The sequence below is a fragment of the Diceros bicornis genome, chromosome 17 (genome assembly GCF_020826845.1).
Source record: "Diceros bicornis minor isolate mBicDic1 chromosome 17, mDicBic1.mat.cur, whole genome shotgun sequence".
In the NCBI taxonomy this organism is placed as follows: domain Eukaryota; kingdom Metazoa; phylum Chordata; class Mammalia; order Perissodactyla; family Rhinocerotidae; genus Diceros; species Diceros bicornis.
In genome coordinates this window covers 18835397-18858701 of record NC_080756.1, presented here as the reverse complement: position 1 = coordinate 18858701, position 23305 = coordinate 18835397, and the positions used below count along the sequence as shown (strand labels likewise).

Below are 23305 nucleotides of genomic sequence, written 5' to 3'. Positions count from 1 at the left end.
CATGCTGTGGCGGCGTCCCATATAAAGTAGAGGAAGATGGGCACGGATGTTAGCTCAGGGCCACTCTTCCTCAAGAAAAAAGGGAAGGATTGGCATCGGATGTTAGCTCAGGGCTAGTCCTCCTCACACACACACACACACAAAAATATATGATTGTCAAATAGAAGAAATGTTTTCTTTAGAAATGATTTGCTAGTATCAGTAGTTACTAAGGGTCTGGTTGTTCAAAATTGAAGTGAAATTTAACTGGCCATAGTCAAACATCACCTTAAAAGTAAGTCAATTTGCCCAGTTCATTCTGAAAAAGAGCATGACTCTTTCCTTTCTCACTTGTGATCCAGACAAAACAAATATCTGATTTATCTGAACAATATTTTTTTTTAAATACAAAAGATCTATCAATTTTATATAACCTTAAAACTCTACCCAAACTGATATGTTCAGGTTTACATAAATATATATATATGTACATATTTTATAAATTCCAGAAGTCAAGACACAAGCCCATAGGGGTGTGTGGCCATCATAGGCCAATCATTTAACTGGCTCTTATAGGATTGTTGTGAGGTGGGTGGGTCTCTGACCTACACTTAGAGCTGTCAGCTTTTAACACCCTTCCCATGAGGAAATCTTTGCTTTTGTTCAAAACGTTTGAACAAAACTCACCTCTGAACTAACAGAGATATGTTAACAGGACACTTGGCACAAAAGGACTAAGAGAAAGTGGTTCTTATACAGTCTCTCAGGCTGTCAGTCATCTAGACACAAGTGAGTCAGCATCCACGGTGTTCAGAAGGTAGAGTTCAGGCTGAGCTGTCAATCCCAGATGGTACTAAGGACAAAAAGATAGAAAAGAGTTAGACTGATTTGCAAGTATTTAAATATTAAAATTGGCACTTCAGTACCTATAATCAGCATATCAATGTAGGCCTTTTTTCAGTACTGCTGTATTGATTTTTATTTCAGAAAACAAATGGCTTACAGATACACGAATGGTTTATGGTATATAAAATAACAGCTAGAAACTGAAATAGTTAAGGATTGAGATAGTGCCAAATGCCCTCCGCAAAATTTGCACTTTGACTATTCTTGTGACATACTCTACTTCAGGATGGGTGGTTCTTTTTTTATTTTTTTACTTTTTGTGAGGAAGATCAGCCCTGAGCTAAAATCTGCCAATCCTCCTCTTTTTTGCTGAGCAAGATTGGCCCTGGGCTAACATCCGTGCCCATCTTCCTCTGCTTTATATGGGACACTGCCACAGCATGGCTTGACAAGCGATGCGTCGGTGCGCACCTGGGATCCAAAACTGTGAACCCTGGGCCGCCAAAGCAGAGCGCACTTAACCACTGAACCCCTGGGCCAGCCCCTGGGATGGGTGCTTCTGATCAGGTTACTAAGAGCAAACACACCGAGTGCTTTTGTATTTTATTAGTGTGTGTGTTAGAAATCAAATTTCAAATGGTCTAAATCCTGAGCCCTATTATCCGGGCCCCATTCTTCTTTGGCACTTAGCATTAGAGAAAAGCCTTTCATTAAAAACAACATAAAACAGCATGTGCAGAGAGAGGGAAATGACCTTCGGGTCCCAAATGTTCATCAGGCTGAATCAGAATCACTTCAGCTGCTTTCAAAACACATTGCCAGACCCCACTCCTGGAGACCTGAATCTAGATGCTTTGTGTTGGGATCTGTGAAGTTGCATTTTACTCTTTTTCTCTCCTCTGCATACAATGTGGGACAATCATTGAGTCTCATTTTAGCCCTACTCGTATTACTTAGGGCTTTAGGAATGTTACTGGCACCTTGGCACCAACAGCCTGTGAGTTAATGCAGAATGCAGACTATAAATTCATTGGAAAAAAATATTCCTATCACAGTATAGTGGAAAAGGCACTGGAGTGGGGTTCAAGCTCCAACTCTGCCACTTCCTTTGGTCTTGGGCAAGTTACGTATGCTTTTGGAGCCTTATCCTACTTATTTGTAAAATGGGAATAAATTTGCAAATGCCAAGAACATTAATATTCTGATGTTAGTCTTCAATAAATATAATTTTTTTAACACATTATACACATTGCCCTGTATACCTCACAGGCTTCTGAAGACTGTGTGAAGATGAGACCAAATGGAGCCCAAGATAAAACTATTCTGAACTAGTGAGCTAGGGAATTACTGAGTCACAATGGCCTTAGGGCAGAGAAACAGCTCTTCAGACTTCAGCTTGCTTAATTCACTTTAGGGGCTTAACATCTCAGGTGTTAATAACCAAAAGCAATCGTCAGATACACTGACAATTCGTTGCAGCCTTTTCTCAACTGAGCTAAGGTGGTGGGTGTCCTCATTATGTAGTAAACAAAGGCTGCAGTATTCTAGTCTGTGATCCCCAGAGTATCTAACTTAAATGACTTAGTAGACAGAACTCCTTCATTGGAGAAGTTTGTCCTATGGCTCTGAGACATTGAGAAATGGGGCTAAATGGCTCAGCAATAGGCTAAAATACTTTCAGGGGCAGAGGTAATGCTTTTGAGTAAACTTACTATAAGTTCTTAGCTATTGCTGGGGTAAGATCATAGAGGGCCCTGCCCCTTTTTCTACACCTGCCAAAAAGTATTCAAAATTATTTTTTTTAATTTAGCTCAAGCCAAACAAAATTAGTCTACCAGTTGGCAGCTTCTGAGCTAAAACATATTCTAGCACTAACCAGAGTATCAAGCAAATGCTTCGATGTGTTGATGTTCCTGGTGCTGCTGAACACCAGTTTGATGTCTTAACCTTGCAAGAAGGGTGTAGTATGTATTATATGGATGGTTTGGGAATGATAACATGGGCTCTGGAGTTAAGCTCTTGAAGTTCAAATGCCAACTGCCCACCTATTAGCGATGTGAATTGGGGAAGTTATTTTACTTTTTGGCCTTTCAGTTGCCTCATCTATATAGAGGCTGATCCTCTTGTTATAAGAATTAAATGAGGTCATATGAGGACTAGCTCATAGTAATAAGTGTTAGCCATTTTTAACATTCGTAAGCTAAGGTGCCAAGAGAAGCTGACACATTTAGATTCATTGGGTCCCATCCAATGAAGGAGCAAACACACTCCAGGGGGCAGAGCTAAAGGAAATGTCTCAAATCAGGATCTTCAAATTGTTATACATCCTATTTTAGTTCTGAAATTAAACCCAAATTAGGAAGGGAGAGCTAAATGAGGAAGGACAACATGGAGAACAAAATTCCCAGACTACTTCTATGGTGTTACATTATTAAGCTCCTGTGAGACAGACAAGGAAAACTTGCAACAGAGAAAGGGAAAATGAAGTTCTAGTGACACCCTTAGGACAAATGAAGTGCTGACTTAGATTCTGCTGTCAAGAGTCTGGTGACAGGGCTAGTAGTTTAGTGGGCCTGAGTTTTGTCTTTGTTTTTATTAAATGGTGCCAATATTTCCATTTATATCAGGTCTGCCAAAATGCTCATTCATTTTTAAGCTAAACAATTGGGTTTCTCTTTTCAAATACTGATACTTTTTATTGGCAGCATGTGCAGAATATAAAAGCCTATTTCAATGGTGAAAAGAAGACTATAGATACAAAAATATTCAGCTTAGAGCACAGAAAGGCAGAATAACAATTTTTTTCAAGTTTAAATACAGTAATGACGTGAACTTTAGCAACAACAAAACTATCTGACCAAGTAAGTAAATAGAAATTAGTGTTTGGTGTCTGCAATCAAGTCTTCTGGGGACTAAAAATATTTATTTTTCTAGCCCTTCTAAAGAGAAAATCACTAACAGTGTGGGCTTCATATGTCATTCCAGGTGGTAATTGATGTTTTGGTATTTCGAAGTTGTTGAGACTCCATTAATAAAGTATTTTCAAGGCTGAAAAAAATACCCAGGAAACCAAATTGGAAAAAGAAAAGTTTTTTTAATTATAAACCGAGTTTACATATTATTAAATGGTCACTGAAAGTTCAGTTGTAACCACTCCTAAAACCACTAGCGGGACCTCACAGCAGCCAAACTGCAGCTCTTCCCCATCACTGTTAATTCTCAGTATACTGTAGCAGGAGCACAATTATTTCATGTCACATTTATGGAGAACACGGATCAATTTACATAAGTACAGTTGTATATCCTTAAACATTCCACAGAAACACACTGCCAGAACACACTGTACATGCTGGCATTGGAAGACAAGTTCTAAATATTGTTTATTGCACCCAGAGTACTGATTGAAGTACACTTTCTGAGAGGATCAAATGGAATACGGTATGGGAGTGTAAAACACTACACACATAGTATTAGAAAATGCTATTTAACTTAGAAGAAATTTTCCATCATTGCAAATAATAAATACAACTTTTAAAAGAATACAAGCAGCTTTTACCTGGGCTTCTAAATATTTGTGAATCTGCGACTGACTGGACCCACCCAGACTCAGGGCAAAGGCAAATGTTACTGCACTGTCTTTACAAAGATTTTTTGTCTATCTGACCTTCACCTACTGCAGCCAGACAAGAGCTTAAGATGTCAGTCCCCGATAACGTCACAGAGTGCCCTTATGACCAGTTTGGGGAATGATGGTAGGGGAGAGGGGCCAATATGAGGAGGAATGGTTAGGGAAATTTGTCTTTCATGATCCTGGGCTATATTACTTGAGGGGCTAAGATAAAGGTATAGTCAGTAAAACACAGTAGTTTACCCTTAATGCCTTATAAAAGACAGTCCATCCAGTCTGCGCTTTTGACTGTGTGCAAAACATCAGGAATAATGCCTTTAGGGGCTCAGATGAACAGAGAACATCAATCAACCAGGACTCCAGAAGGAAAGCTCCAAAACTGAGAAGTCCTTCAATGCCATTCCCATTACTGTCCTCACCAAGTCAACAGCTACAAAAGACTTGATTATTTATCTCTACCAGACAAACGTGATTTGATTTGAGATAATCACATAGTCTCAGGCTCCACATGTAAAAATGTCAGAAGTGTCTGAAGAGCAGCAGCTTCATGCTGAAGGGACCCATTTCCTCTGACTCCAGAGCGCCACCATCTGGTCTCAAAGTTTTTCCCTCTGAGGGACTGGCTGAAGAAAGGTTGCCCAGTGCAACCTTGCTGAGAGAGAATGTTGCAACCGCAGTGATACCTATTGACTTGCTGAGAGAGAGCTTTGCAACGGTTAGGTCCATAGCTACTGATATTGCCATGCAAGTCATCTTGAGCATGCTTCAGAAAACCATGACGATTCAGGTAAGAGGCGACTTTTAGGAATAAAACAGATGGCTCCTCTTCTCCTTTCAAATCTTTTCTCCTCACCCCAAAGTCTCATGAGAATGTCAGTTCATAAATGCTACCAACTTTTTCTATCACCACCCTCCTGGAGAGGAAGGTGAAGGTTTTACAAATCTATGTGCTCAAGAGTAAATATCATCAGGAAGGCTTTGTTTTAACATGAAAGTTATTAAAATAAAGACTCCCAAGAAAATTCTGACAAGCTTTCAATCTCTGAGGAAAATCTTCAAAAACCACCTGCAGGTGAGTTTTGTTATTTGGCCATTTACCACCTTCCTTATGCTTTCTCACCCCTCTTCACTTCCACTTAGAAATTTAAAGTGGAAATAAGTTAGAAGAATCCTGGATCTGGTAGAGGTAAATGTCTCATACTTTTACATTTAATATGGATGAAACCACTCTAGTTGAGATTTTATTTTTTATAATTAAAATAATTGAAAGGGTATGCATAAGGAAAGTATTCCTCAGCCTTTTAAAATCCAGTATCTTTTGATAAACAAAACTTGCATACCCATTCTGTAATTTGTATTATGAAAAACTTACTACATTTTCCAAGTATGTTTTTTTTAGTATATAGCCTGGTTAAGAATCATGCATAGAGGATTATCTCTCAAAAGGATAAAACAAGTTGGCCCTTGGGCAGCTCTTAAGAGTTTAGTGTTGGAATGATAGCAGCAAATGTCAGCTTTTCAAAGATCCTACCTAATCCAGTTCCCAGGTTAGGAGGTCAAGATGAAAAAAAAAATCCCATCTTTCAAATATACATGAAACAAAGTCTTTCTCAACAAACAGTTGAGTCCTAAATGCAGTCTGTGCAACAGCACATACTTTTGGCTATGTTCACACAGTAAATCATAGAAACACACTGGCTCTGATGGCTACTTGTGGAAGACAGACTGATCCAGTGTTTACTTAGTATAGCCATCAATGGCTTCTTCGGCCAACAGGACTTTAGAGATGCTTACCATGTGCCCACACTCCAGGAAGGATATGCCCAGTGCAATCATACATAGCCAACTCTGAAAGATAAAATATGGTCATCATTCACCAACCTCTCTGAAGAACTCTCTTCCTCACCATGATGGCTCACATGCACTGCCCAGTTGCAAACTTGCCCTCTTCCTTGAATATCCAGCTTTGCCTATCTTCTACCACCAAGGCTGCACAAGTCACTCTCCCAACCCCACCCACACCCTCTTCAAAATATCTTGGAATCTGCCTTCCTCAACAAAACTTTTCCATACTATTTTCAATACTGAGTTCCCTCTGTTCCTACTGCTTTGTGTTTGTGATTTGTTACTTTTATCTGACTAGGAGTTCCCTGAACAACACCTCTCTTCACTCCTACCCCATTCCTCACAATGCAGGGATGACTGACAAACACAACTGGAATAGTCTCCTGAGCTGCTCTATGAAGTACATGTTTTGGAGCTAAACAGCAGTAACCCACTCTAGAATCAGCCCTCAGCCGTAAAAATGGCTCTTCAACAATCTCAATAGTTTCAGGCCGACTGAGGATAACTCGGAACCTTCATAACAAATTTGCATGAAGGAAGGATTCCCTTAACTTCTACAGCAAATTTTTAAAACAGTTCCTTTCAAGGATATATTCAGTTAGTTGGGTTTCCTTGGAGTAAGTCCCTAGACTACAGAGTCAGCATAATCTTAGTGTGCCCAAGGTTTACTGGGGAACAAAAGAGAAGGGATATATCAATCCAGGACATAATTTTTCAATATTCGCTAAAGTGATTTTCTCAATCAAGTATCTAACCTGTGGCAGACACTGGCATGGGACTAAGATCAGCAACAGGTGTCCAGCCTCCATCCTTAACCATTCTTTGCGGTAGATATGGTATGAATTCTGCTGTCCCTAATCCTCAACACTTGTGTTTTTCAGAGAAACTTATATAGAACAGGGAGGTGGATTTGTTGTTGTTGCTGTAGCTGTTTTTCATTAAAGTAATGTCACAGAAGATTTGGAAAATAGAGAAAATAATATATCCATAATCCTACCATCCTAAAAGAACTACTATTTTTACATAATTTACTCTAGACTTTTGAAAAAAAATTTTATTATCTGGGTATACACAATTCTACATTCCTTTTCTATGTAGCTATGGTTTTATAACCACCATTTTTTAATAACTCTAGAATAATTTGGTGAGAGAATATCACTATTTACTTATTTCCTTATTGTTCAGCTATTAAGTGGCAGGGCTGAGCAGGGCTGTGAACCCACCTGTGTCTCACCCTGAAGCTCTGAAATCACACTACACAGCCCCTCCTCCAACCTCAGCTTGTACACTCTCTGCTTCCTGTACTGCTGCTCTTCTTTTAGTTCCTCAGACATACTACAGTCTTTTGTTAGAAATTGTTAAGAATGGAAACCAGACAAAAGTGACAGAAATAGAAAAATGATAGCTCTTAGGAACCAAAATAAATTTTACAGTTCAAAATATTGTTTAACCATTGCTGATTTAACAATTTCATGTAAATTGTCTCAATAACCTGGAGATAGATTGCTGTGTGCAGTCCTTTCATTTCTGAGTGTTAGTCAGTCCCACCTCTACCATCCCTGATACCTATGCCCCTGCCCTCTCCCAACTGGACTTACCAAGTAAAACACAAAGCTCAGATACGCCACACTGATCACAGCTGCCACCACATACAATGCCACATGCCCTAGCTCCTGGACATAAATCACGACAAAGTACATGTTGATGCAACAGACAACAAGGACCAAGATTCCGCCTGCAATCCTCCAGCCTCTGTAAGAGAATCAGCACCGTCACTGGTAGAACAGTCCAACCTGTCCACAAACAGAAAAGGATGCTGCGTCTTGTGGGGCGGACGGGACAGGAGTAGGAGGCATTTCAAAATGAAACGAAAAATGGTTCTTACTATGTGCTAGATTAGGTTAAATGAGCCAAAGTTAAACACTGATAGGGAGAAAGAGGAAAAAAAGACCTGTCAAATAATTCCTATTATTTAAGTCCCTAGAAACGCAACAAGTCATGAGAGTCCCTAGAGAAAAGCAACAAGTCATTTCAAATACCTGATATCCTTTAAAGATGTATATATAAGGTAGCTTATGCCTTTCTCATTAAGATCATTTAACATGGAATTAAGGTGCTTTAAACTTCAGTGGGTGAAGTTTGAAGAGTTAAAGCCCTAAAAGCAAAATTTTTTCCCCCCAAAATGAAAGATGTGCTTGCCCTCTTTCACTACTTTTACAGTCTCCATTTTCTAAGCCAAAGATTGAGGGGGCAGCTCTCGCAATCAGCTCTCAAAGCACATAGTTTCCCTATCTGATTCATTTTCTGACTGGCCTACTTAATGAAGAGACCCTTCCCCCACATATCTTTGGGGAACTGAGAGGAGTACACTCACATTCCATTGGCAAAGTCACTCATTACTGGCCGCAAGCTTGTCATCGTGAGGATGGGTATGAGAGCAAAGGGAAGCTGGAAAACAAAGAACTAAGATCAGATGGGGATACTGGAGTCTTTGTATCACCCCAGATTGCAGCACTGTTAGCAAAAGGGAAACACAGACCCTGCCTCATCTACCCCATGAGAAACTACTCCCATCATCCCAACATGCTGGAGCATTGTGCTGAAATCTATAAAGCTGTCATTAACCAGCATCAATTAGTATTGTAAGTATCTTTACAAATGTTTGTATCTGCCTTGTCTTCTTAACCTCCATAGGATCTAGCAGTTATTTAATGTTTGCTTGGATTAATGAACAATAATTCTGTGTTCTACATGTAATTACAGCTTATAATTCCCATTCAACAGGCTTTAAAAAAACCAAGCCATTTCTGAAAGCCTTTTAATGCCAGGGATTTCATATATATTTACTGCAAACCAAGACCACACTTCTTTATTCCTCTGAATTTTCCCCAGCACCCAACACTAGGCTTGGTATCTAAGGGCAATACATTATACTGCTTCGCTAAATGGGATGTGAGTTTCCCCCGCTCCCTCCTCACCTGTAAGCTCTGCAGAACATTCAGGAAGTCATTCATTCCCGTTAGGTGCTCTACATCTTGGAAGATGGCAACAAGCAGAGTGGGGATGATGGCAATAGAGCGGGTCAGAATCACTCGGGCAAAACGTGACCATCTTAGGTTCAGGAATCCCTGGAAGAAAATACAGAAGCAGGATGAATCTCTGGAAACAGAAAAAGGTTTGGGGAGGTTCAGGAAGACCTGAGAAGCATGAGATTAAGAAGTAACAAAAAGGCAATGTCCTCTTCCTCTAGTCTATACCAGTCAAAACAGCACGTACCTCCATGACAAACTGGCCAGAATAGGTTCCTGTCATGGTGGAGCTCTGTCCTGCAGCCAATATCCCCACTGCCCAGATGTAGAGTGTGGCAGGCCCGAAATAACATCCCAGCACAATACCCTGGGAGGTGCAAGAGACAAAGATATGTGTGTCAATGATCTGCTTAGACAACACCCCAAACAGCATTTCTCTGTGGCATTTCTCCCTCTTCTTTGCTGTGCACTCACCCACACCAAGTGTTGCACTGGGCACTATCCCAGAAGCTAGACCCAGGTCCTGACCTCATTCTAGAGGCTTTCAACCTAAATTTTGCTGGATGCTTCTTCATTCCTCAGCCTAGTCCTTTCTCTTCTCCAAGCTCCTAAAGCCTTCATCCTCAACCTATATCTTAAATATTTAAAAAAGAAAAAAAGGTCTGTACCATATTTCTCAAATTATATGTCTTAACACACTATTCTGGAAGATGGTAATAGGAGTGGAGAGAGAGGTCAAATAAATAATTCTACTCTTGGAGGTGCACAATGTAACTGGCATAAAAGGAACTGAGAGGCCCCGATAAAGAACACTTTATCAGGAACACCTTCTTCAGTCACCCCAATTAACATCCTATAGAACAATATACTGTCAACATAAGTTTGGACATTGCTGATACAATTCATCTTTTCAGCTTATCCTCTATTCCCTCCCATGTATCCAAACTGCTTGTCTGGCATCTGAACCTCTGAAATAAATGACACTCCAGAGAAGATATGGTCAGCTCTGAAGTGAACCCACAGAAAAGACCAGATACTAGTCCAAGAATATTGATTCAGGAGCAAAGATCACAAATCTGAATAGGTTTACCCCTTTGTAGATGTCCACAGCCAGTGTTGCATTATTATCAGGAAAAAGGTGAGCATGGGGACTGCTGCTGTTGCTACAGACTTGAAGCTGGAACACAAACCAGTTTACAAGAAACTTTTATTTTCAAGGCAAAGACCAGAAAAAAGAGGTCTCCTACAGATCACACACAAGTCATCTACGAGACGCAGGTTGGAGGTAAGACACTGGATACAGGTTGTGATGGGAGCAGAGACTGGCCGCAATGTCACTTGCGGTCTTCCTCCATAATCTTTCTATACCCCCATGGCATCAAAAATATTTACTGAGTTACAGTGTGCATGGTAATACATGAATACTGGGTCATTTTAAAAGATGAAAGGAGGAAAAGCCTCTTAAGAAGGCTTCAAATATGAGAGGACACCCAGAACAGGGAGTCCTTAGTCAAAGCAGAGTGAGGAATCAGAGGTCCTACATGGGAAACAAAGTGGTGATCAAAACTAGATAGGCAATCACGAATCAAGATGATAGAGAATTCAAAATGACAAAACAGTCTGTCCTAGCCACAGTGTCTGTTTTCTGCTTGTTGACTCCTCCCAACCTGTCCTCATCACCAAATGGCAGGACTGGCAAGCAGACTGGCAGTTGATAAAAAGGAAACAAAAGAGGATGACAAAGAGCCAAACAGATGCGAACAAAACAGCATGAGGCAATCTTTAGTCTGAAGCAAGCTCCCTGCTTAGCCAAAAGCTGGGAAAGAAGAGTCTAGGCTTGGTCAGCCCCCAGACTGTAGACTCTGACTAGTGCAGTGATTTAGGGGTCAACATTGAGGCTAGAGATCTATTTCCCCTGAGCTCCAAATCATTGTCATATTTTCCTACCCCATTCCAGCCTTCACCTTACCCTCACATTCACTACCACTCAAGACCCTGGCTTACTCACCACTTGCTCATTGGTTTTCTCAAAAAATGCTTCAGCAAAGACTGAGACGACAAAGACGTTGATGACGAAGGAAACAAACAGAGCAATACAGGATTCAATGAAAAAGTACTTATTGGCTTCTCGAACTTCTCGCTTACTGGCTCGGTTTACCTGTCTGGACTAGAGAGATAACAACAGCAGTTATTTTTTGACTAGTTGGAACAAGTTTCCTTGTAATATTTCATGAGTTTGGAGTCAGATGAAAGATTTAGAGGGCAAACAACTGACCAGATGAATTGTGAGAGAACTTGCTTACTTCCTAGTTCCTTAAGTGAGTAAGAACTTCATGACCCTCTGACGACACTGCACATTCCCCAAATAGGGAAGAGTGACTAAGTGACTACTGAGCTCTTAGTTATTGTGGCTAGAACCACTGACCTACAAAAACAACCTGATTTCAGTCCTAAGGGGTATATAACCTTAATTATAAAGGTCTCTGAAATCTCCCAGCAAACTGTTATGTAAGACTGACTGATAAAATCCTGGTTGGGCTCCTTTACTCCTGACCTCCACAAGGCCACTCATGCTTCTGAGATGCAAACATAAGAGAATGGTGCACTTTCAGGCCTTTTATGAAAAACTTTAGTCCCAGCTTTTCTGTGAAGTCAGTTATCTCTGGTCACCAAGGTTGACAAAAACAGAGTCCAAGTGTGTGGAGCTTATAAATGTCCAACCATGGAAAAACACCTTGCTCCTTCAGGGCTCTAACTGTGGTAAACTAAGTGTGTGTCCCTTGCAACTGAAGGAAAAGATTCCACGACCAACCCAGGAGGCCACTGAGATAAGGGCCTTGCTCACCTTGACTAAGGCAGAATGCAAGTACATGTTGTGTGGCATGATGACAGCTCCCACGATGCCCACAGCCTGCTCAATCTGTGGGGTGCGACAGCCTGAGCAGCCCGGCACGAACATGCCCCTCAGTACCTGGCTCTGGCTGGGTTGCACTGTAATATACTATATACCAACATAACAACCATTAGCCTTTACTGGAAAATGAGACCAGGGGAGTAACACAGTAGTAGGAAACACTCAGCATCCTCTGCTCCTTACAACCCCTTCTTCTTCAACAACTACCGAAGATAATAAGGAATACAGAATCATCAAAAAAACAAGCAGCATCAGGGGCTTGCTGCCAGGGGTCACAGAATTCAGGGCTGGGGTATCATATTTTAGAAATACAAAATAGATGTGTATAGAATGTAATTAATATCCTAAAGAAATAAAATGGCTGCTAACTGCCTTATTGATATTAGCTTCACAATAACTCCTATGAGACAGACCCAAGAATATAGAGTCAATTCTTGATTATCCGCATTTACCATGCTTCCATTCACCTATGTTCATCTAAAAATCACTGTTTGCCACTAGCATATGCTGAGACTCATTCATTAACACTTCTCATACATACTTTTTCCTGGTTCAGCATTTCTCTTGGAAGCCTTAGACCAAGCTGCATAACCTACTCATAAATGAGATGTATTTTTTAGAGTTTAACCAGGCCAATAAGCAGAAATCAGTTTATAATGACTGGACATAGAAAGATGCTATTACTGCATATAATGGTACTGATTCCTAGGAATGTCTGGGTTGGGGCACAAACCAGGAAACATCCACTATATCCCCTAGTTCATTAACTATTGCAATACAGGGAAAGTTCAAGCTGCAGTTAATATAAACCAGGATGAGGAAAACAGAACCCCTGTAAGAGCCAAGAATAAACCTGCAACCTCCTCCCTAACCTTCTCCAAGGCTATTCTGTTGTCAGGATGGCCAACTTGGAACCAGAGAGTCTAGTCTGGAAAGTCCTAGGAAGTCTAGTCATTTTTGACCTAGGAGTCCCTACAGGCCTTCCTTGACACTAGTCTCTGCTATAGATCATATTCCTTCAAAATTGGCGTGCGGCTGAACTGGCTTTTTGTTAACATGTGATACAATTAAACCATCCTAGCATTATACTGTCTTCTAAAATAAAAGGAAAAAAAGAAAAAAGTTTTTTTTGTTTTAAAAAGCTAATGAACCGCCTGTAACACTTGCCTCATATCCAAACGTGAGGGCCATAATAGTGATAAGAAAGCCAAAAAATGCTTCTAGCTTCCGCAAGCCTAAAAGAGAAAATGCAGCAGTGAGCTCACAGAAGGCGGACCCCCCCATCAGCCACATGATGGAAAGTGGCTCCTTTGACTAACTCCTCCATTCCCATTCTCCTTACCATATTTGTCCAAAAAGAGAAATACAAAGGTATCTGCAATGGTGATGAGAACTCCACCCCACAGAGGAATCCTAGGTCAGAGATAAGAAATGGAGATTAAAGGAAAGAACAGAAACACTCTTCCCAACAACTCCCCAGATATACAACATGTGGAGAAGCAAGGACTTGGGGGAGAATGAACAGTGGCAGGAGGCAAGGCCTTGGGTAGTTTAGGATCACACCGTCAACTGAATTACATTCATTCAAACTTTGATTGTCTAGTATGACAGACATTTAGGAGACAAAGCTGAAAAGTATGGTCTTACCCTTCAAGGAGCTCACTGTCTAGTGGAATAAACTGACATACAAATAAATAATTGTAATACACAATGCCACACACTGTATAATAGAGGTATGTATAACTTGGCTTAAGAACATGGAAGATACAGAGTCTACATCTGCCAGGGGAGAAGAAAGTGGTTCCAAAAAGGTTCCAGAGAAAAAATAATACTTGAGTTGAATCTTGAAAATTGAAAATGCATTGGATTTTTGTTTTTACGTTTACTTTGAAATCTCGCAAAACATTGATTACCAGAGGAAAACCCCCTCACCTTCCCATAGATAGGAGATTGATGGCAATGGATGAGCCAATAACTTCTTGCATATCTGAGCCAATGATAGCCAACTCTACCATCAGCCACAGGATAATTCGTGGGACCTAAATACCAAACAACAGAAAGAGGATTCTAATTAATCATTTCTAAGACCTTCCTCCATAGTTTAGAATTCACACTTTGGCATTGACCCACAAACAGTCCTTTAAAGGCATTCAGTCTAGACATGAAGTACCAGAACTTTGTTCCACTTGGCCCATCATTGTACTGTGGCCCCTAGCTGGAAAAGGCAAGGGTGATTCCACGTGGCAGAGCCTATGAGACAAGGTCAGGGCGGCAGCTAATCTTAATTTTTTCTCTTTCCTTTCCACTCAAGAAAGAAATGGAATTTCCATTTATTAATTTCCACTTAAAATTTCCTGCCTAAAAATAATCCTGCAAGTTTTAGAGGAAAAGGAGGGTACCAGTATGGTCAAAATATTGTTCAGGAGAGAAGAGAAAATGACTGCAGAAGAAAATATCTATACTGACCATAGCTGAAGAGACAAAACAAATGTGAAAAGGCTGGCGTCATTCTTAATGTAATAATAATACATAAGCAAGTGAAAAGGACAGATATGCAAAGGGACTCTGGGCAAAGTGGTTGGAATTGGGTGGCGTATAACAAAATAGGAAACTAATCTGGTTAGACAATCCAGCTGAAAGACAAATTTGATTAATGCTGGCTCACTGAGGCCAGGAAAAAAAAACACTTCCAGGTACCTACTATCCAAAAAATTTGTCATGAAAAACAACTGCTAAGACACATGAGGAAAGAGAAGCTAAAAGGATTATAAATTACCAAGGTTTTTTTTGAGAGGCATATATTTAAAAAAAAAAAGCAGATAAAGATACTTTCTCACAGCCAGGAAAAGAAACTAAACACCAAGGACAAACCAAAGGTAGAATTAGTATCTTATCTAAAGATGAAGCTAGGTTAAAGCTGTCTTCCAGACACAGGGTCCATTCCTGCCTTAGATGGCACTAAGAAAGCCCAAAATGTCCAGAAGGAAGCTATAGAGGACAGTATAACCTCCAGGGTCAGGGTCACTTGAAAAATAATTAGTAGCAAATCCAAAGATCCTGCCACATATAGTTTGTAACTAAAGGAAAAAGCTTACTTTTTTCAAATTGATGGCAAAGTCAGAAAAGAAAATACGTATAATACACAGTGATGGAGTAATATTGATGGATGTATGAACAAAAGTGCTTAGAGAGAGCACCCCTCCCCCCTCCATGGACTGCGTAGTGCTAGATGCCAGAAGGCAAAGTGAATGATAAATATTTACTCAAACAGCGTTTTTCTAAGGAAATTTTCTGGGAAAAAGTGAATCTCAAGTTAGATTTTGATAGAGCAGAGAACCACGGCTTAGCAGCAAGTGGGGCTACAGAATTTCCCTTGGGACCCCCAAGTCCTCCAGTTTCAGTACACGGTGAGGCCAGCACATAATGCCAGACACACAGATTCCTATGACATGAGTGACAGATGAACAGACAGTACATTACTCACCCTGGGATACTGACGGTGACACACTTCAGCAAGATGCAGCCCAGTGACCACTCCCAGTCTAGCTGCAAGGCGCTGGAGCAGGAGCCCCACAATGGTGGCCAACAGAAGAACCCAGAGTAACTAGAGAAGAATAAAATCCCACATAATACTATTAGACAACTGGGGTTTGTCTAGTTGTTTGGCAATGTGAATGGGAAGCACTACATTCAAGAAAGAGCCCAGGTCAGGAATCAAGTGACCCGAGTTCCGTATCAGGTTCTGCACATGACCTTGTTATGTCACCTTGTACCTTTCTGAGCTTTAGTTTCTCCCATCTGCAGTTTCTCCTTTGTTCACGGAAACTATGTGGATAAAATAAAATAAAAACCAGACGGGAAAGTACTTAAGTGTCACTGCCAACAAAGTATCTCTATGTAGCCCCCGGGGTTGATGTCCAACAGGCAAGGTAGAGGAAAAGGATGTGAACGTGTGTTGTGTGTGTTTAAAAGAGACAGGGGTAGGACTAGATGTTCACCTTAAAGCCAGCCACTGCTCCAGACTGCAAATCAGATTCGATGTTTCCTGGATCCAGGTAGGCAATGCTCATAAGAAAGCCCGGTCCCGTGAAAGCCCAGAGTTTACGAAAGCTAAAACAAGAGTGCTGTACAAGAGAGGAAAAGAGATCAAACTTTTCATCACCTCCAAACTACTGATCTAATTCACTACTGATCTGTTATTTTATCACATATAAAGCAACAGTATCAGCTTCACAAGAACAAAGGATTTAGGCTATGGGATATTGCATGTGTCCAAGTTTCACTTCCATCCTCTCCACTTCTCATCAATAAGCTGGCCACTTTTCTGTCCAAACAAGAGCCCTTCCCTTCCCTGCTCTTCCCATCAGCCTCTTAGTCTAAAACCCAAGGAACAATATCAGTACCTCTGTGCCCAACCACTACCCAAATGGGACAAAAGCCACTGTAAAAATGGACATGAAATTCATACTTTCTTGATCAAAAAATGCTTACTAGTACAATTTGGCAACTGTTTTCAAGGCCCTCATTTTCCTTAACAGTTTCTATTTATTCTGATTACAAAACTTCAATCTTCAGAGATTGCTTGCCAAAATTAGATCTAAGGCTGTTGATCTTGACTTGTCCAGTAGACTTTTCACTCATAGGCTTTCCCTAGATAATAATGTTATCCTCCAAGGACCTGTCACTAACCTCCTCCTCAGGAATGGCGATCTTCTCATCGAAGTAGGTGGTGAAGGGTTCCTCTGATTGCCCGGTGGACTGAGGAAGAGAGGAGTTACTGTAGGCAGAGTTGATGGCACCAAGACTGGCAAAGTCCCCATGGTCTCCAGAAGCATCATCTGAATTAACAGATTTGAGAAGAAATGCATAAAAATGAACAAATATGCTAACTCATCCTTAGTAATAAATATGCTAACTCATCCTTAGTAATACTGAAATTAAATCTTTTTAATACCTAAATGCATAAGACCAACCTGACTCTAGCTCAGTTTATTTCTAATGGTTTATTTTTATTTATATTTTTAATAAATTAATTCTTTAACAAGCAATACATTCACATGGTTGAAAATTCAAGAAGTACAAAAACGCTTAAGGTAAAAAAGCTCCCTCTCACCCATCTTCTCCAGTCACTCAGCTCTAAATCAGTTTTAACACTAATCTCACAAATGGTTTTTGTGCTTTCACACTTCTATGCCCACTCGGCAATTTTCAGAGCCATTTCATTTTCTTCTAAAAATACTGATGCCTAGGGCTCAAAATATAACATTCCCAGACTAGCCCCTTTGGTACCTAAAATCCTAACTTTTAAAAAAAAATAACTAGGTCAGTCTAGTGGAACACACACACACACACACACACCCGTTATTTGGTAGGACTTACTCAAAGAATCATCCTTGGACATTATACCTCTGTCAGGCTTCTCAAAAAACGTGGAAGCTGCAAAATCCTGCCACAGTTCAGGCTAAAATCTGAAGCTGCAGGAACCCTTTGCCTCCTGACTAAGGTCTGCAGTGAAGAGCTTCAGGTCACGGGGTGCTGGCACTCTCCTGATAGGAGGGCTCTTCTCAGACTGATATCAGTGTTTCCCTGAGTCCTGCATTTTGCAGTTCATCTAAAATGCAGGGAGAGGGAAGGCCTGGGAGAAAATGGCTAATCTGCCAGAAGGATACAAAGCCCAGTGTGCTGCAGCCATCAAATGGCTATTTTGAACCACAAAACTCTAATCTCAGTGTTTCCAAGAAATCCTTGCATCTCCAATTAGACAAACAAAAGCATTCTTTCTACAGGGAGCTGACCCACTTCATCTTAAGTGGCCCTGAATTGATGAAGAAATTTACAGAAAAGGAATGGAAACTCTAAAAGGCAAATTTAGAATTAGGAACGATTAGTCAAAGCACTCAAGAAGCTCTAATAAAATACACAGTATAAGGTGCTCATGCAGTATTTTACTGCTTCATGCATATCTGAAGTGCCAGGAGCAGCCAAAGCACTCCAGAGGTTTTTATGCCAAGTCTGCGAATAATACTGCCCTTGCAAGCATTACTGCTATACAAGCCAACCTTGTAGCTAATTTTGGCTCGTCTCAGAATTTAAAGTAAGATATGAAGCAGGTCTCTGTGGCTATAAATCCATTTTCAAGTCACCAGATGATGACTTCTGAATGGAGCAGGTCTCCGTGATGATATGTGTGTATGTATATATATATATTTTTTTTTATTTTTATTACACATATATATAATTTTTCTTTTTCAGTGAGGAAGATTAGCTCTGAGCTAACATCCATTGCCAATCCTCCTCTTTTTGCTGAGGAAGACTGGCCCTGGGCTAACATCCATGCCCATCTTCCTCTATTTTATATGGGACACCACCACAACATGGCTTGACAAGCGGTGCGTTGGTCGGCACCTGGGATCCGGACCTGGGAACCCCAGGCCACCAAAGCAGAGCGCACAAACCTAACCGCTATGCCACCAGGCCGGCCCCTCCGTGATGATATTGTTGGCTGGGAGAAAGGAGATGAGGACAATTTTTGTTGGAACAGACAAGAAGGGAAATATGGTAAATTTCTATTACTGACTCAAGCCTAAAACCAAATAAAAATTAGACAATAACACAAAGCTGTAAATTACCATCTGGCATCTTCTGCTCAGGACCCAACACCATGGTGGATACCTGAGTGCCCGAGTTCTCAGAATAGGATTCTGGAAAGGAGAAAAAGGAGGGAGAGGAATTAGCGAGAACAAACTAACAAGTTGAGAACCAGCATTTTGTTACTCGGTACAAATGAACCCTTACTGTGTGAAAAGAGTAAATCTTCTACTGAATTAGATAACCTTGAAAATAATTAGTTTTCAGAACACGATTAAGAGATATTTAATAAAAAATGTAAAAGTCTTAATCACGTTTCTGCTGGCAACACTTGAAAACCAAATTGAAGCAAAAGGTATTTCAGGGAAGTAGGCAAATACTTTTTAATGAACATCCACAGACAGACTGCTAGGCAACCACCCAGTCTCTGCCTTTGCCTCCAGATTAACCCAAATATCTAAAACCAGACTGATTTTCCCCCATTTTTATGAGTTTTTAAGGACAGAGATGTATAACTCTCTTGATCTAACAATTTAAGCTAACGCTTCAATTTACCGGGAAGGGGGGACAAAAAGCACTTCACCAGCATACTGGTAGTGGAGGGCCACTATTTCCTAGCCTCAAATTTCCCTGAGACGAGACTTCAGCTATGTTTCAGATCTCATTCCCCAACCCTTCAACAACCAGGAGAAGAAACTAATGACCATGGTCCTCCCCTCCTGGGCTCTCTAGGAGAGCTGAGGCACCAGCAGGCCTAGGCATGGTCTGCAGGATGCCAGCAGTTCTCTCCACCCTGCAATAAGCAACCTGCAGGGGATGGGGGTGTCCCAGATGTCCAGCACCCTGTTGGGGTAAGTTTAACTGGGGGGATGGGGGATATCAGTAAGCCCATTTGGGCACAGATCTATGGCATATTCTCTAGTCAGCTGCACCAGTAAGGCTGATTTTTTAAAAATTTTGACCCACTGATTAAAGAATCTACTTCCCAGTTGATTCCAAATTTAGAAGGGAAAAGACAGTGTAATAGTTATTGTTACCCCCACACACACTTAAATCCCAATAACTATCCTACTGAAAAAGTCACGAACCCTCCCCTTAGCTATCTTTTACTGCTTAAATAGTCTTTTCCACTCCTGTCCCTTTTTTGCTCCTATATGAACAGTCTTCTACTTTCTCTTCTAGATAATCTATCTACTAACATATTCTATACCTATCTTATAGAATTACAGAATCAGACTGAAGCAGGTTTTAGGTTTCATCTATCTTCTGGGATGTAAAACATACCACCACTTGCTAATTTGGAAAACATAATCTTTCATCTCTATAGTCAGCAATATTAACTATTTTGTTATAATGGACAACTAGCCATGTCCCTCCTATCAGGTTTTGAGCCACCAGATGGCTAAACACCAGCCAACATATCTCAATAACACTGACTAAACTCAACCCCTCTTTCAGCCAGTTACAACAGCACCTCACCTAAATGAGAGTTACATATCTGGCCACTCCGAGTAGCAGTAGGCACTTGGATTCCAATCACAGCATGGTCCCTTGGCCCTACCCAGAGCCTTTTTACTTTTATTTTACATATAATTCTAAGAAGCCAGGTTATCAGGTTATCCTAACCCACAATAAATTAGAAACCACAAATCAGATCTGGGACTATGGCTCTTACAGGAAAAGGTCTTGAGCCATTTGGTATGAGCCAAAAAGCCCTTCCTTATACTTCGATCAGCTCTGAGAATATTATTATTGAGAATAATATTATTATTAATATATTATTAATTATACTACTAATATTATATTATTATTATTAAGAACAACTCAAGTTTCTAACTGTGGCCCTACTCACCAAGAACTGATTAGATTGCTTTTGTAGTGATGGTTGATATCCTGTTTAAGAAGGCACAGAAATGTTTAAAACATTTGAAGAAAACTCCTATCAAAAATAGGCCTTTTTTTTTTTTTTGGTAAGGAAGATTGGCCCTGAGCTAACATCTGTTGCCAATCTTCCTCTTTTTGCTGCAGAAGATTAGCCCTGAGCTAACATCTGTGCCCATCTTCCTCTATTTTGTATGTGGGATGCCACCACAGCATGGCTTGATGAGCAGTGTGTAGGTCCACACCCGGGATCCGGACCTGCGAACCCCGTGCCACTGAAGCGGAGCGCGCGAACTTAACCACTATGGCACCAGGCCGGCCCACAAAACAGGTTTTTAAGAGTTATATTTAAAAAGCAAACAATTGAGATAGCAGTGTTTTTCCAAGCCCATAGTCTGCAAAGGTGAAGTCAAATAATTTTAGACAGAAATATTTCACGATAAAATTTTTAATTATTATTAGTATTCCAAGTGATTATTCCTATGCTAATTACATACAGAGTCGATAAAAAACAAGAAGTCTGGTCTTCTCTCTGAAATCTCAGGAATGTATTATTTCAAGAGAGAAAACGGATTCTAGATCCCAACTTTCTCATCAAAACTTTTAGTCAGCACACTATAAGCTCCATTATTTGCAGTGTCCACAGAACACAAGTAGGGCAGGGAACAGAGAGGGTCAGTTATGTTTTGTGTGCTGCACAGTATTTAAGTCTCCACGAAAACTTAACACCATATGGAAGCAGTAAATTAATATTAAGACAGTTTTGCTCTCTAGGACCGTACCACCAGGTTGTTTCTGTCATTTAATTACATTAAGGAAAAGATCAAGTTGAGATACAACCAACCAGAATCAACCCAGCGATACTTTGATAATTATGATTAATACTACTTTGATATTCTAGCTCACCCCCAACCATAAAGTGTCACCTTTCTTAAAGTCAGTAAGTATCCTCCTATCGAACAGCAATCAACAATAGAAAAATGGCACTCGTGGTTAAATATAATATACCTATTTTTTCCCATTTCTTATCAAAAGTTGTAAGACTGTTTTACAGGATAAAAATGCTAATAAAATCACATTTTCTGTCTAAAATGTCAAAAGTCTACACATCCTTTGACCCAGCAATTCCACTTCTAAGAGTACATCCTAAAGAAACACTCACACAAGGAATGATGTGCAAGGATATTTCCCATAGCAGTGTTTGTACTATCAAAAGACTAAAAACAACCTAGATATTAGTAGGAGACTGGTTAAATAAACTATGTACAGGATGGGATACCATGCAGCTATTATAAATAGGGCAGATATATATGTATTTTGATAGGAAACAATCTCCAAGATATGTTATCAAGTAGAAAACCCATTATAGAACAGTGTGCTACCATAATGTAGCAAAAAGGAGAATACACACATGTATATGTACAGACTATCTCCAAAGGACACGCCGAAAACTGGTTATACTGTCCCTAAGAGGAAGAAGTGGGGGAGCACAAATGAGGTCAGGTGAAAGGAAGACCTCTCACTGAATATACAGCGTATACCATTTTGCACTTAAAAAAACTTTTTACCGTGTATGTATATCATTTATTTTTTAAAAATGTAAAGGTCATGGGGCTGGCCTCGTGGCCTGGTGGTTAAGTTCACATGCTCCGTTTCAACAGCCCGGGTTCACAGGTTCAGATCCCAGGCATGGACCTACACCACTCATTAGCCATGCTGTGGTGGCAACCCACATACAAAATAGAGGAAGACTGGCATGTTAGCTCAGGGCGAATCTTCCTCAAGCAAAAAGAGGAAGACTGGTGACAGATGTTAGCTTGGGGCGAACCTTCCAAAAAAAAAAAAAAGAAAAAGTAAAGATCACATGGATTCACTCAGCTTCTCAACAAACACTTTAGGGATGCTCAGTTGAACTCTTTCTGATAAAGTTTCTGTAATGGATAATTAGAGATCTGCAGCTGTCCAGTTGGCAGGCCTATACTGCCTTAACTTACTACTACTTTGTCTTAGTGCCCAAATCACCATGCTCTGAAATTATGATTTCAGAGTTTCACCTGAATTAGAAGCCACCTCCTCAGGAAAGCATTTCCCAACTCCCGAATTTGGGTTAAATGGCCCTCCTCCACGTTCCCCCAAGGCACCTTCTCTTACCAGTACCATTACTCTTATCACATTATCTTGAAATCATTTATTCCCTGATACTACTCTCACAGCTTTTCTATAAGTTTGAAATTATATCAAAATAAAAAGTGATCCTCCAAAACACATACTAACTATAATAAATTCTAAACATCTAATTAACAATAATTCCGTGTTCTCTTAGCCTTTACAAGAACTCTGGAAGAACAATTTGGGTAGCCCAAACCTGTTTTAAAAATTGCCCCAAGAAAGTTGAAATACTGAATATTAAAATACATATGACTTAAAACTTTTTTCCCTATGGTTAAAAACATTTTTTTAATTTGAAATAATTTTTGCTTATAAAATTCCCCTGTAGAGAGCAAAGGCACTCACAACCATTTCACTGATTTTAGAGCTGTGTTCCAAAGCTCTCCCTAAAATTAACTGTAAGGTTTAGAGAGGAATATTTTTGAA

General features: G+C 40.2%; 1 protein-coding gene across 1 annotated transcript; it reads right to left on the bottom strand.

Moving 5' to 3' along the window:
* Nucleotides 1-78: 78 nt before the first annotated feature.
* SLC11A2 (solute carrier family 11 member 2) lies at nt 79-18942 on the bottom strand. Its single transcript, XM_058558274.1, has 16 exons — nt 18871-18942; nt 16931-17079; nt 16240-16365; nt 15726-15845; nt 14174-14280; nt 13584-13654; nt 13409-13476; nt 12173-12328; nt 11336-11494; nt 10418-10504; nt 9575-9694; nt 9277-9426; nt 8673-8746; nt 7897-8050; nt 6248-6301; nt 79-832 (listed from the first exon to the last, which is right to left on the bottom strand). Exons 1-16 carry the CDS (start codon nt 18902-18904, stop codon nt 755-757), a joined length of 1707 nt encoding a protein of 568 aa, XP_058414257.1. The 5' UTR covers nt 18905-18942; the 3' UTR covers nt 79-754.
* Nucleotides 18943-23305: the final 4363 nt, after the last annotated feature.

Bases quoted from the DNA above. Each gene is read 5' to 3' on its own strand.
- SLC11A2 (XM_058558274.1), bottom strand. From the start codon at position 18,904: ATGGTGTTGGGTCCTGAGCAGAAGATGCCAGATG. The intron at 14,281-15,725 runs GTGAGTAATGTA...TTTGGTATTTAG, and splicing joins GTCACCGTCAGTATCCCAGG to GTCCCACGAATTATCCTGTG. The intron at 9,427-9,574 runs GTACGTGCTGTT...ATTTTCTTCCAG, and splicing joins CTGGCCAGTTTGTCATGGAG to GGATTCCTGAACCTAAGATG.